The sequence below is a fragment of the Pteropus alecto genome, unplaced genomic scaffold (genome assembly GCF_000325575.1).
Source record: "Pteropus alecto unplaced genomic scaffold, ASM32557v1 scaffold20, whole genome shotgun sequence".
Taxonomy (NCBI): Eukaryota; Metazoa; Chordata; class Mammalia; order Chiroptera; family Pteropodidae; genus Pteropus; species Pteropus alecto.
In genome coordinates this window covers 6,892,029-6,907,528 of record NW_006436298.1, presented here as the reverse complement: position 1 = coordinate 6,907,528, position 15,500 = coordinate 6,892,029, and the positions used below count along the sequence as shown (strand labels likewise).

Sequence of the window (15,500 nt, the reverse complement as noted above, 5' to 3'; positions counted from 1 at the left end):
GCTGACTAAAACAATTTCTCTCTCAGAGTTGGGCTTTCAGAGGGAACACATAGGACAATCAAACCCAGGAAAATGCAGAAAGTTTTTCAGATGCTACTGATAACCGATTGAGTTGAGATTCACTAATAAAATGTGCATCTATAATTTATTCAATGCTGTATCTTTGGATCAGGAAGGCATTTTCCAGAATGTTTTTCTAGAAGAAAAATATAACCTGTTTTACAACAACTTACATAGACAATTTCCAAGAACTGTGGCATAAGGAATAATATTACAAATCATGATTTATTATTAAAATTACAAATAAATCATGGTTTATTTTAAAAAATGACATAAAAGTATAAATATTCCAAAGAAAAGTGCTTATAACACAAATTTAGGCAAATCTCTATTTCTATTATTGATCTAAAGAACAGATTTCAAATGCTATAACCAACTGCAGTACATCTTTTCAAGTTTTTTTAATTTTTTTTTTACATGGAAAACTTTTATTTTGTAATTGTACTTTGTATACTTAAAAATGTTACCATTAAACACATTAATTGAAATGGAGATGGACCGATGACTTAAAGTTTTAGAATTTAGGAGGTTGGAGAGCTAGCCATTTAATGGCTCAATTAGTGACATAGAAACTTATTTGGGAGTGGATTATTCGGGAGTAAACTGAAGCCCTGGGTTCCAGACAATGGCCCCCTGGGCTTTCAATGCCAAAACCTATTATGCAAAATCCCTGTCAGGAGAAAGCCAGGATGAAGTGATTGGCATGTGCCAATCTGGATGGCGCCTCGCCTGTGATTAAGGGAGTAGAGACGGATGGAAATTGCTACCAGGCTGGTTGCTGTAATCATGCACAGGACCCAGGTGGAAGAGCAGCCTGGGGAAGTCAAACATTTAGCGTGTTCAAAAAACCATTTTTCTAAATAGTTCATAGGATGCTTTACTCAAACAGTGCCTTTTCAAGATTAAAGTCTTTTAAAGAATGCTGAAAACACTACATTGTCTATAAAAATGATCAACAGCTCCAAATTAATAAAGAGCTCAAATTAGTTTTTAAAAGATGGAATGGGATGTATAAAAAATGACAAGTTCTATTTTTTAATTAGAAGAGTAACATTCATTTTTTGACTTATAAAAGTAATACATAATAAATATAGAAATACAAAAGAAAAAGTCACAATTCCTTTATAATGACCACAACTTTTAACACTTAGGACATATTTTTTTTTCTTTTTCAAGGGTGAGGTGCTTTATTTGGGTCTTTGTTTAAAGAAATGGTTGGGGAGGGGGGGAAGGCAGGGATTGAGATGTTGGCCAAAGAGTACAAACTTATAGTTAGAAGATGAGTAAGTTTTGGAGATCTAATGCATAGCATTGTGATTAGGTAACAATACTGTATTATATACTTCAAAGTTGCCAAGACATTATATCTTAAATGTTCTCACCATGAAAAAGAAATGATAATTATGTGACATGATGGAGATGTTACCTAAGGCCACAGTGGTCAAATCAACATACTGTACACCTTAAACTTACACAATGTTAAAAGTCAATTACATCTTAAAAAAAGAATCTGTAGTGAGATAAATCTAAAAGAAGATTTATTTGAATAAAATATAACTGACAGTTAAAAAAATAAAGATATGGATATGCTTTCCTAATTTTTCTACTATTTTGGTTGACAAAGAAATGCATGGAAGTATTCCAAATGAAAGCTGGGACATCCATAAACGTTGTGGAAATATCCACATTGCGTGGAAAGCTGGACTAGATAATGTCTTTCTGGATCCTTGCAAGGCTAAGATTTTCAGATTCTTTTAAAGTATGCCAGTCACTTTAATTATATTTAAAACAATAGATTCCATGTTATAGTGTTAACTCAAGCTAAACAATAATTGCAGTATTATGATAGTTCCAAAAATACCAAAAAAAATTTCACTTGAAATTTGCTATTTAAAGGACATACCAAGGACAGAAACAAATGATGCCAAAATAGAATTCTTATTAGATCATGGTGAGATTCTTCTCAAGCTGCAGAACAGTTTCCTTAAAGGCAGAATCCTCTGCCCAATTGACTTTACTCCCCAAAATGAGATTCTGTAATACAAAATTTTTTTCAAGTTAAAGTTATAAGTACTTCAAAATATTTAACAAAATTATAAAAAATCTTCTTTACTGATCTTATCAAGTATTTACCAAACTAGGTATAAACATTTACTGTGATCATGGGGAAAAAATAGTAATACATTCTTATATCCTGATTTCCACATTCAGTAAAGCTTCATTTCAGCCGTAATCCCCATAATGCTAAGGAATATTAACAATGGTAACAATTTTTTATGCTTCAATAAGTTTTTGTGGATAGTTTTTACCCATTAAGGATACTTGCGGTGGTATCCCAGATTTAAGGAAAAAGATGCAGCTGTGGTTCAGAGTTCATTTTGTTTTTCTATGGTGAAAATCAATTTAAACATAAGTAATATGACTTATTTTTAAAAAGAAGTAAAAGAAGAACTTAGTTCTCAGCCTTTGCAATGTTTCAAGACCCTGAAAAAGGTGAAGAATATTTTTGTGGTAGACAACAGAGAAATGGTTAGGATAATTAATGAAAATTCTGGTCATTCTTTGAAAAACTATGGCTCAGAGATACCGAGTTACTAATTGAAATATGTTACAATAAATTTTAAAGTGGTATATTGTAACACAAAAAATATTTAAATCTTTGGCTTATATAAGACACATTCTTGCTATAAATGATTAAAGGGGCTAATGTGTATAAATCCAGTCAAATTCACAAAGGCAGGTAGAAGAAAGCATTCAAGCTTGACTTAACCCCTAAAGGTTGATCTTCCTTTAGGAATAAAGAGAGCTCCTAAGTTGGCCAGAGCGATTTTCTGTTTAACAAAGCAATGAGTTTATTAAATCAAAATTAACACTAATTTATAGAATATGAATAAAAAGAAATGTGGGATAATCAAAGTCTCAAAGCAGTAGAATGGAACATGTCCCAAAGAAAATTAAAAATGATTCTGTACTTATGATGCAATATTCTACGTGAGGTTAACCTAGGGGATTTGATTAATCCTAATCAAATCACTCACTGCTACTAAAAATAGGTGTAAGACCTGGGGAATTTATTATGGTGAGATAAAATACCTCATGTTCTACAAGGATATGCTTTACATGTAACAGGCATTTGCTTTACATATAATAGACAGTTTTAATTGTGGATCTTCATAATTGAAAACTGGTTAATTTAAGTATTTCAGCAGTTCCAGAGACATTTTATAATTCGAAGAGTAATTTTAAAAATCCTCCAGAAGAAAGGAACGAACACTTAAAACTGAAAGCTTGATATGATAATAACTACCAACATTTATTGAGAATTTACTTGGATCAGACACTATGCTAAACATAATTAACAAATTATTTTTTTTAGTTTTCACAACTACTCCTTCTAAACAAGGACACTGATGCTTAAAAAGTTTAATTATTTTCTCAAGGTCAGCAACTCTTCAGTAGCAGTTAGGATCTCACCTCTAGATTCTCATCATCCTCATCCACGTTTTCCCACCTCCCAACTTGGAGTCTATTACTCTCTGCCATTACACCATGCTGCCTTCATAGAGCTGCTAAAAATCATTCCTTTTATAAATGCCTAAGGTCTAACCATAATGAAAAATCAAAGCTTTTAAACATTAAATATATATGAAATCCAGATATATGTAAACAGACCAATTTTCAGTACTGAATTAATTATTTTGTCAAGATCAAAGACTAACTGTAAGTAAGACTGAAGTAATAGAACCAATCATTTAAAAAAGTTCTTTACCTCCCTTCCTAATTTATATAAATGTTACCTGGAACACATGTTGAATAACTGTAGTAATTTGTATCTCCATTTGTAGGTTTTGTTGTATGGTCTTTATCTCGCCTGACTTTTCCATGCAGTCCAAATCATCTTTCTGTTTGTTCTTTTCAGTCTGTATTTCTAAAAGCTTACTTTCTGAAGCTTGTTTTAATTCTATTAGGTTAGAAATAAAACAATACATTATATATACCAACTCCTACACATAAGAGTCTTAAAAAATTTCGAAGTAGAACAGTTCTCGGTTATTTCAATCAAGAGAATATTTTTAATAAAGAGCATTTTAGCTTGCAGTTCCATTGTGATGTGAAAATTACTTCCCTGGTGCAAAATATCAATATTTTAATTATATACTTAGCAATGCAAATGTTCAAGCTTTGTACATATGAAAATGATGGCTGTCTACAAATGTCTGAAGTGACATCATGTTAAACAGGTCTTACTCTGTGTTACCAAATAGGCAGGAGATATATGTAAGGTAAGAGTTTCCCTCCTTTATTTACAAAAATGACATAACACGAAGATAAATTTTCAGTGAAAAGTAAGATTCCCTTCTCCAGGGATAAATGTCATCAACCATTTTTTGTAGTTCCTGAAATGTTCTAAGAATTAAACTGTTTGAAAACATAAACGGGTATGTCTTAGGAGCTTGGATCCTTGACATTAATTTATCAAAAGCAGGTTGGAATGCAATGGAAAAATGACATCCAAAGGGTAATTAGATCAGATGACCAAGGCTATTTCTGACCTTGACATTACTTACAACCAGGCAAGTCTGTATATTTAAAAATAAATCATGCCTATATTGTTAAATGAAAAAAGTAGTTTATAACACAAAATAAACTGATGACAATTTTATAATAAGCACTGAAAATTGATTATTGCTTGGTGGTAAAATAAAAATTTTAACGTATGTACACTTTTGTTTCCAAATTTTCTGCAGAATATATATTACTTTTGAAATAAACATTTAAGTAATTTCAATGCAAAATGCATTTTCATGTTAAGTTAAAAAGCTATAGAACCATATGTACCAACTGATCATTTAAAAATTATGTATATCTAACTATGACTAACTGTGGTCACACAGGAAGGAGGCACGACTTTCACATTATACTTTTCTGTATCATTTGATTTTCACCCACTGAGAATGTTTTAATTTTGTGATTTAATGTTCTAAAACAACAAAAATGCATCAAGCAAAATACATTTTATATACTACTTCTTAAATTGCCAAAATTTTAAGAAAATATGAAAATTAAGAAATTTCTCAGTAGCTGAGATCTAGCTTTATCAATCTCCACAGTAAATGAAAATGTGTTCTACCCTAAAAAAAAAAAGAAAGAAAAAAGAGCTATTCTACATACCAAATCTCTTCTTTCTAACATCAAGCAGTTTTTTTTCTAAATCCCAAGATTCCTGTTATTAGAAATAAAAACATTAAGGGATATTACATAAGAACAAACCTATAATACTTAAATCACTGAATTTTATATTTTAGTTCATGTTTTCTAAAGCTCCAGTTTTTAGTTCCTTCATTTCCACACAAGAGAAGACAGTAGCTTAAATTATAAGTAGATACTTAGCTACATTAGTCAAAAATAACAAGAGTTATGAAAAAGAGAGAGAAAACTTAAAGACAGTGAATTCTAATCATACTAGTCTCTTTGGGAAATCCTATTTAATCATATACAATACAGTTACCAGCAAGAAGGTGTTACTGAAATCATAAGAATGCAGAAGCCGCCTAATGCGCAAAGTTACCTGCTGTGATTTCATTATTAATTTATTTAGCTTTAATATATGTTTCATGTTATCCATGAGCGCACTGAAAGGAATAAAAAATATGATTTGTTAACCTTAGTTAAAAGCAATAAATCTCATTAGAAGAAACCAGTTAGCATATATTACTTTCATTAAATTCACTGTACACTTCAACAGAAAGTCATCATTTAACGAAATAAATCTGGAAAAGTTTGATATAATCTAAATTCATGTTTAAAATTAGGGATGCATTTCCCTAGTAAAATTTTTGGTCACAGACAACTAAGAACATTAAGTTTAAGCATGTAAAAACATTTCTAAAGAGTTCTATTTAGAGAGAAAACACTGTAATAACTTGCTAATAAGTTGCTTAAAAAAAGAAGACTACTTTTTAGAGCAATTTTAGGTTCACGGCAAAATTGAGCAGAAAGTAAGTTCATGTACCCTCTGCCTCCATATAGGCACAGTGTCTTCCACTATCAACATCCCCCATCAGAGTGGACTGTTTGTTACAAAATGATAAACCTATATTCAAGACATTATAATACATTAGGGTTCACTCTTGTTGCTGTATATTCTATGGGTTCTGACAAATGTATAATGACATGTATCTACTACTACAGTATCATACAGAATAGTTTCACTGAATGAGTGGCTTTTTATCCCCATTTCCTCAACAAGTATTTCTGAGTGCCTACTGTATACCAAGAATCGTGCCAGGCATAAGGAATGTAAAACAATAAAATACAGTACCTGTTTTCAAAGAGGAAAGAATCTGGTGGGGGAGAAAAATCCACAACTATAGTACGGTTTCATTACAACCAGTAATGGATATGAACCACTGTAATAACTGCAGAGTGGAACAAGGGAAACCCTTGAATCTTAAAGGACATGAAGTAATTACCTAAATCAAGTAGTTTGGAATGGCTGGAGCAAAAGGGTATGAAGTAAGACTGGGCAAGAACAGTTCTCATACTACAAACTGCCACAATTCCTTAGGAGGCTTGCTAAATATAGATTGCCAGTCGTCCTTCCCACCAACCCCTACCCCTACCCCGCACCTTAGGTTTTAGATTCCGAGACCAGTAGGTTTGGGATGGAGCCAGCAACGTCGTCATTGTGATAACACCAATCATTCTGATATTGTAGAAGGAATTTATTAGGAGGCTAAAAAGTGGGAATTTTTACACAGACCTGGAAGAGCTGAATTCATTTTCTACTACCTACAGCTAACTTGGTTATAAACTTTATGCTGAACCTGTCCTACAGCACTTTAACTCAAGAGTGTTTTAAGCTTTCATGTTTATGGGGGAGCAATAGTTAGCTCAAATTCAGATTTTAGAATTTATGTAATTCTGGATTTAAATGAAATATGGAGAGAATGTGTATCAGTCTGGACAAAGATGCCAAAATGGGGGGTGGGAGGTGGTGATGCCCAGAGCCATCTTGGCACTTTGCTGCTAATGGGAGGGGATTTTTTTTTCACAAGATTTTTAGAGTTTTCAGACATAAGGCCTGAGGCCAGACATTTAGAACCAAATTATAGAGGACCTTGACTGTCAGAGTCTTTATTTTATACTATTTGGCAAATTGTTTAATGTGTACAAGCTCATTTCTGCCAATGAAAAATGAAGAGTATACTTTCTATCTCCATTGGGTTGTGGTTGGATTAAATGAGATAGGATTGTTCGTTTTTCAGTAAATAATGAACAAAAGTTAACTTTAAAATCCTTCCTTTAAAATTTTCAGACTATCTGGATAAAACCTAAATTGCTTCTTAGGGCTGTAATCTGAACAAGATGTCAGCAGGACTATAAAAGTTGTAATGCTGAGGAGGGCTCACAAAATTTCCATCACTTTCCTTATTCTCCAGTAAAAGTGGTTGGCAGCGACAGTTAAAATCATGAAACGAAAGTCATTATGTAGACCCCCTGCTAATACCCATTCTTACCAAATACAGAAAAAAAAATTCCCATACCTAGTATGGATGTTACTTTTCTCGAGGTTTTTCTTAAGTGCAGTAGAAAGTTGCATCCTATAAAAAGAAAAAAGCTTGCATTAGAAAACATGAACATTATGGTGCACTGAAAAGAAAATTTAAAAATATGACAAGTTAAAGATTGTTTTTTCTTTAAATATAACATAAAACATAAGTAGGTTTTGAAACAATATTATATGGGAAACACTTAGATAAGTAGCAGAAATATGAAATAACACAAAGATGGATGTGGCTGTTGCTGAGGCTGAGGGTCTGAGTAGGCCTGAAATCCAGCCTGACCTTTGTTCTCCAGCCACCCTGTGCCAACAGGGAGGAAGCAACAAGCATTAAGGCACAACAGAGATGAACAAGGGCTTAAAATGGAAAGAGTTAGGGAATACGATGCCGTACTTAAGTGCAAACTTTAAAATATATCTACGTACGAACAAGCTCCATAAAGCATTTTTAAATTCAAATAGCTAATAAGTAATAATAAAAAGGCAACCAACTCAGCAATATTAGAGCCATTTCTTTCTATCATACACAAAAAATTTGACTCATTGAAAGATATCTTAATAGCTCTAAAGTCACCTTAGTCAAAAAATATCATCTATATAATGAGCTAGAATTATATATGATCTATATAATGAGGGAAAAAGCTCATAGCTAGAAGCAATTAAAAGCACTTTAACTGCTTTTCAATTAAATGTATGAAGAAATTCATCCGGGAAGGCCAGAAATCACATTTGTCTTACAAGCAGCTATATACTAACACCTAGCATAAAGCTTAGGAAGTAGCAAGCACTCAAATATTTGTTCAATGACTTTTAAAATCCAGATGTAAAACTTGTAATTAAAAATATACATTATTCAAACTGAACAACAATTCTTTTACTCAATTAACAGTTACTGGAATAAATGAATACACGTAATTCCAAACAATGAATGGGATTTAACCTCACAATAACATTGTTTTGATTAACATTTCCTTATTAACCCTATCTTATGTAATTTCTTCAAATGAAGATATTAATGAATAATGTAACTTTTCTCTCAAGGCTCAAAATTTGTGCCCATTGTCTAATCATCATTTCAGTTGATTCATTTAGACTAAAATATTTTCTTCACCTCAAGTCATACCCATTTTGTACTCAGTTCATAATGCTTATACCTAAAATGTAATAATTACCTGTCTAATGCAAGCTTTTTCATTTCTGAAGCAATTTTAACCTCTTCAATTTCATTTTCTAGGTCTTCAATTTTACTATAAAAGAAGTGTAAACAAAAGAATTTCAGCAATATCAGAAAAAGTCGCTATTGGAATAAATTTGTAAAGTAAACCTTTGAAAAAAGTAAAATGTTTCTAACTAAATAAAAATATTCTACACGCTGACCACGCCAATGCATTTACAGATTTGGTAAACTGATGCCTCCTGAGATACCCTCGTAAGTATCTTATAAAAGGGGGGATGTCAAAAGTGCTAATATGGCCACTCATGTACATTTAAGTCTACATCCCATATCACCAAGTTCTCAATACATCTGTGACAAATTACTTGGAAACAAAAAGGAGGAAAAAAAGACAATATTATAAGATGACTATTATTAAATCTTAGTAAAAACCACAAATAAAATTTAAAAATATGACATACGTTTCAATTTGTTTTTCTGGAATGATTTCTTCTGGAGTTTTTTCTTCATCTACAAATAAATAAATTTTTTGAAGTTAGCAATATTTTAGAACAGTGCAGTCCAACAAAAATATAATATAAACTACAAATATAAACCAAATATGTAATTTTTAATATAGCTTATTTAATCCAATAGATTCAAAATAGTACCATTTCAACATGTAATCAATTTAAAATTACTAATGAAATATTTCACAATCTTTTTTTCTGTGCATATTTTACATTTACAGCCCTTCTAAATGAGGACTAACTACACTGCAAGTGTTTGACAGTTCCATGGAGCCAGTGGCTACCATATTGGTAGAACAGTTTTAGAATGATAGAAAATAAAAAGGAGTAAAAAAATGAATAAGATCAATATTAAAAAAAAAAATGTATGTCTAAATGAGTAACAAATTATTGGAAATTAAAAATTTTAAGAACCATGTACAATTGCATTCAAAAAGAAGAATTACTTAAGGATAAACTTAACAGAATATATGTATGACTTCCACACTGAACACTATCAAATACTGAAATGGAAAGATATACCATGTACATGTATTGAGAGAAGCAATATTGAAGCAACAATTTCCCTCATACTTATCTAAAAATCCTAAAAATCCCAGTCAAAATTCTATCGGCCCTTTTTTCCCCTGAAGAACAATATTCTACAGAGGGAAAAAAAAAAAAAAAACACCTGATTTAAAAATGCACATAGAAAGGCAAAGGCCCTAGAACAGTCAAAACGACATTTACCATGGAGAATAAAGTTGGAGGTACAGCAGCTGATAAAAAGATTTACTATAAAGCTACAGTAATCAAGATAGTGTGGTACTATTGTAAGCATAGTTGAGGGAACACGGGAAAAAGCCCAGAAATAGACCACACATATACAATGGAGAAAGTCTTTTCAACAAATAGTACTAGAAAAATTGGATTTTCATGTGAAAAAAAAAAAAAAGAACCTTAATTCTTAGCTCACACCATACACAAAAATTAACTCAAAAAAGATCAGACCTGAATGTTGAACCTGAAACCAAATATAGGAGAAAATCTTTGTGACTTTGTAGTCACAGATTTTAGATAAGAACCCTTAAACTCAGTAAGACTAACAATCCAATTAAAATGTGGGCAGATATTTGAAGACAAGTCCTAAGAGTAGATTTATATATAAATTACCAATAAGCACATGAAAAGATACTCAACATGATTAGCTTACAGGGAAACGTAAATTAAAACCACATGAGATACCACTACATATTTACTAGAATGACTAAAATTGAAAAAGATATTAAGTAACTAGAAGTCTCATGCACTGCTGAGAGTAATGTTCCATAATGGTATAATCATTTTAGCTGTTCAGCAATTTATTAAGAAACTTACCACATGACCCTGTAATTTCACTTTTAGGTATTTAAGTAAGAGAAATGAAAACAAGTGTCCAGAAAAAGACATGTATAAATGACAAATGTCTATAGCAGCTTTATTCATAATGAGCAGAAACTGTAAACAATTCAAATATCCATCAACAAATGAATGGATAAACAAATTGTAGAATAGTCATTGTGAAATACTCTACAAGCAAAAGAAATGAATTATTGAAACAAACAACATAGATGAATGACAAAAATATTATGCTGTGTAAAAGTAGCCGGACACACTGGAAGTGACTACTAACATGTACTGGATTTCTTTTTAGGGAAATGGAAATATTCTAGAATTAGATAGTAGTAATGGTTGTACAACATCGTGAATATACTAAAAACTACTGAAGTGCACATTTTAAAATAAATTTTATGTTACATGAAGTCTCAATTAAAATAGTGGTCTGACATGAAAAATACATATCATATAATTCCATTTACATCAAATTCTAGAACAGTGCTGTACAACTTTCTGTGATGATGAAAATGTTTAACATCTTCACTGTCCAATATGGTAGCCACTAGACATTTTGATATGTGACTAGAGCAACTAAACAACTGAATTTTAAATTTTATTTAATTATTTTAACTTTAAAATGCCACGTGTAACCAGTAGTTACTGTATTGGACAGCACAACTCTGGAAGACAAATCTGTAGTAACAGAAATCAAATTGGTGGCTGTTGGAGGTAAGGGTGAGAAATGACTGTGAAGTGACTCAAGGTAGGTATGACAGAAATATATTCTGTGTCTTGATTGTAGCGGTGGTTACATTGATATACATTTATCAAAACTCATTAATTTGTACCTTTAAAATTAATGCACTTATAAAAAAAATCCTTCAAGCAATACAGTCTCAGTAATATGTTTTTTAATGGTAAAATAATCAATTTAAAAAAAATCTTCTTTCAAAGACTACAACCTAATTTCTGTGGCCTGCTTTAAATTTGCCCTCTCCTTTACTTGTAAATTTAATAATGTGGACTATTAAATCTACTCAAATTTTCAGATGTCACAGTCCCTTAAAAATAAAATCTATACAGGGAAAACAAGGACTGTATGAGAAAGCAGACTTCATATTATCACTTGGATTTTAGCTCTAATGTCATCTCATAGAAGCCCTCTGACTATCCTGTCTAAAGTAGCCTCCTGTCTTATTGCACCATTATTTCCTTCATCACACTTACCATACTTCCTAATTATATGTTTCTTTGCTTACCTGTCTTGCTCGAAAATTTAAGATCCATGAGGGCAAAGTCTGTCTTGTTCAACGCCATATCTCCCTGCCTAGTATGGTGCCAGGGGCACATTAAACACTTATAAAGAAGTTAAATGAATGCAGGAATACCTAGAGATAATTCATCAATGGTCCAAATTTCAAAGTTTTTCTGCTACACCCTGTCCTCTAAGAAGATAGATTATCCTTTTCTATTATGTGGGCTTTCATGCCAGCAAAAGTATTAACTCATCTCTGAGGAAAAACATCATTGGTTTAATAAAAGAAGCATGAGCTTTGGAAACAAAGAGACTATTAGCTCCTCCAAGGGAAGGACAGTCACCTATTGGTCATTCTATGGTAAGCATTATTGATATAATAAAAGGGTCATGGCTTTGGAGGCAAGAAGGCCTGGTTCATATCCCAGTTCCATAATTTACTAGTTGTACTAAGCAAAAAAGAAGCTAAGGGGCCCATTTTTTAGTTAGTTTTTTTTTTTTTTTTTTTTTTGCATAAAAAGACTAGGAATCCTGGAATAGCCAACAGAAAATACAGCAGAACTGCCTTCAGATCTATGTCCTCAAAAAAGAGCTCAAGCAGAGTCTGAAAATTGCCTAGGTTCAAACATGGATTCAGGTGAAGCGACTCAGGTATGTTTGAGGTCCCTTGATTTATTCCACAATTCTTGATTTAACCTAATATATTATTTGGTTTTATTCTTTAAGCCTATTTCATAGAGAAAGTAAGATTCACGAAAATATCTTTGTGACCCAGGAGATTTGGAATCAGGTGGCAATAGGTGGTTATTACTTCAGGAGGGCTAAACCCATTATTTTAGTACTCTCTTGGTCCTAGAGCCTTCTGCATTAATAATTCTAACAGATAAATTAAAATATTTTGTTTAGAATCGAACATTGTTACTTGTGTCTTTAACCTGATATCCGTCTTGCCTCTCATTCCTATAATCCAGTGCTTCTCAAAGTATAGGTCTCTGATCAATCACTTGCTTAACAATCATCTCATCTAATCTTCAAGTTGTTGATGGTAGCAAGTTCTACATGGCCCACAAAGATTTCCCAGTTCTCTGATCTCTAGATTTCAATTGTCTTACATTGTTATTTAGTTATTTTACAGCTATTTCATGAATCCCTAAGTAGTTTCTGAGGGCCGAGGCAAGACTATTTTTTTGTCTTCTTACATGTGCAGCATCATGCTGCCACTTGTTACCAAAGTAAATATTTCTTTGTGTAGTTGATTTTCCTTTTCCCTAAAGTACTGTTCATCAAACTCATAAAACTTTATTTGAAAATGAAAATACTTACTTGCATCAATCATTGATTTATATTCTAAGAGTTGTTGTTTTGTCTGTGCTCTCAGCCTGAAAACAGATAAAGAGAAGAGAAAGTCATATATTTATTGAGGTTTTACTCATTACTATAAGAGAAAGCAATTCATCTTTTTTGGAAGCTGATGCAACAAAATGAAAATAAATAAACTCAGCATTAAAGTCTTCAAGTTTGGCCTCATTTTATTTAAAATGCGTATAAAGAACTTTAAGGCCTCAAGAAGAATACAACAAAATTAAATACAGAGGAAAAACAGCATCTGTGAGAAAAAGTTAAAAATTAGATTTTTAAATTTTTTACAAAATTAAACTTATTGGGTGATATAAAATTATATCAATGGGCCACAATGAAGTGGGGCTTAATGATCAAAATGGGGAAACATGCAAACACTGTAATGAGTTACAACCAGATTGCAACACTTTCAGGAGATCCAGAAAAATAACAAAGATACTAATCCTTGGATAGCTAAGTAACTCATATAGTTTCTTAGTTGTTCTATGATTCTACTTAATTCAAAATCATACATAAAATAAATATAAAACCTATGGGTAAAATGGTAATTAGTTATAAGCTGTACTTAAAAGATGTTTCAGATTTACTTGGTAGTTTCATAATTCTGAAACTGTTTACTTCATGCCTTTGAGATCTATTTAAGAAGCTAAGAAACATTACACAAATTTCTAAAGCTCCATGACATAAGTTCCTTATGTTTCAAAATTCCAAATGAAGAGAGCAATTTCATGGATGTCGTCAGCTAGTGTTTTAAAAGACACATTGAAATACGAGTTTCTTTTCAGCTGAGATGGAAAAGGAGATCTTATATCTTAAATGTTTATTTTATATTGCAAGGAGGGAATTTTTAAAGTGAGGTTGTGAGATTTATAAGCCAAAGCCTTTCAAAGCAGTGGCAAAGCTAAAATATACTTACAATGCTTATTTTTTTAAAAATCCCCTTCTTATGATTAAGAACCAGTCTGCAGTATTTTTCTGTAAAGGACTGAGTAGCAAATATTTTAGGTTTTGTGAGTCATATTGTCTCTGTTGCAAATAAGCTCAGCTCTTATAGCAGGAAAGCTGTTTCAATAAGACTTAAGGGACTGAAATTTGAATTTCATATAATTTTCACGTTATTAAATATTCTTGTGATCCTGGCCTAGAGGTGTGGTTTCTACACTGGTTTAGGAGATTGATGTCCCTTCTTATTAAATCTTCCCCTAGCAACTGCCTAGTGGAAAAGTATAAACATCGCCCTGTTGATAGAAAACACAGCAAATGAAGCTTCTGGATCGAAAAGGGTCATAAGCTATAAAAGGGCAGTGCAATCTCCCTCCAGTAGCTCAGGGTTTGGATGAACCCCACAACCCACTTAAAAATAGGGGCCCCCGGGAGTGAGGGGATAAGAAAGGGAAAGGGCTCTGGGCACTGTGCTAAACACCTGTCCCAGAGTATCTCATTTAACCTCACGAGCAACTCTACTAGGAGAGTGTCATTTTTTTCTCTGCTTTTCGAAGATGAAAACAGGAGCTTAAGGAGCTTAATTGAAAGATGCAGTCACGCAGCCACTCAGTACCGGGTCTAAATTCAAGGCATTCTGGCCATTCAGAGCGAAGGGCGGAGCTCTTGGCCACATCGCGCAATTGGTTCCGGCCGAGTGGGCCAGAGGGAACAACCTGAGCAGCAGGGTCGTGTGGTCCTCGGGACGCCCCGCCTCGGCGCCAGAGACCGGCGGCGGCCCGCCTTCCCCTGGGGAGTCCGCGGGCTCGGCAACCTCATGCTCCTCGGATGGCTTCTCCATCTTGGCTGGCAGAAAAAAATACCGCGTAGGACTGCCAGACGCTACCACAGAAGGGACCACTTTTCCCGCCACTAACTTGACGCCCGGAAGGGGCTGGAGAACCGTCGCGTCCCGCCCCGCCCCTTCCGCCCTGCAGCCCCGTAGTTTCCGCCCCAAAGCTGCGTCCTATCCGTCTGATTCTTCGGTTGCCACTGTTACTCCTGTCCCTTTTATCCTGGCTCTGCTGGTGGAAATCGTTGCAAACCACTAGTAAAAAAGTTCGGAGAACTTTAATTGACCGTGAGTTCTGTCGAGTGCTACGCTATAGCTATTTGGGATACTTAGCTGCTGGGAGCTGCAGCCTCGAGGGTAAAACCCCAAAACGCGAATGCTCATTCATCCTTGGCGCTGGGACTCAGGATCTCCGGGACAACCGTTTTTAGACGCATCGTGTGCCGGGT

General features: G+C 33.3%; 1 protein-coding gene across 1 annotated transcript; it reads right to left on the bottom strand.

The window, feature by feature from the left end:
* Positions 1-126: 126 nt before the first annotated feature.
* CENPH (centromere protein H) lies at positions 127-15,157 on the bottom strand. The gene is made up of 9 exons (XM_006913107.3): positions 14,936-15,157; positions 13,242-13,297; positions 9,260-9,308; positions 8,797-8,871; positions 7,608-7,664; positions 5,630-5,693; positions 5,233-5,284; positions 3,858-4,021; positions 127-2,094 (listed from the first exon to the last, which is right to left on the bottom strand). The coding sequence occupies exons 1-9, from the start codon at positions 15,058-15,060 to the stop codon at positions 2,002-2,004; spliced, it is 735 nt and encodes a 244-aa protein (XP_006913169.1). The 5' UTR covers positions 15,061-15,157; the 3' UTR covers positions 127-2,001.
* Between the last annotated feature and the right edge of the window lie 343 nt (positions 15,158-15,500).

Coding starts and splice junctions, on each gene's coding strand:
- CENPH (XM_006913107.3), bottom strand. CDS start 15,060: ATGGAGAAGCCATCCGAGGAGCATGAGGTTGCCGAGCCCGCGGACTCC. Junction 5,285..5,629: donor TAATAATGAAATCACAGCAG/GTAACTTTGCGC, acceptor TTCTAATAACAG/GAATCTTGGGATTTAGAAAA. Junction 4,022..5,232: donor TGTTAGAAAGAAGAGATTTG/GTATGTAGAATA, acceptor CTAACCTAATAG/AATTAAAACAAGCTTCAGAA.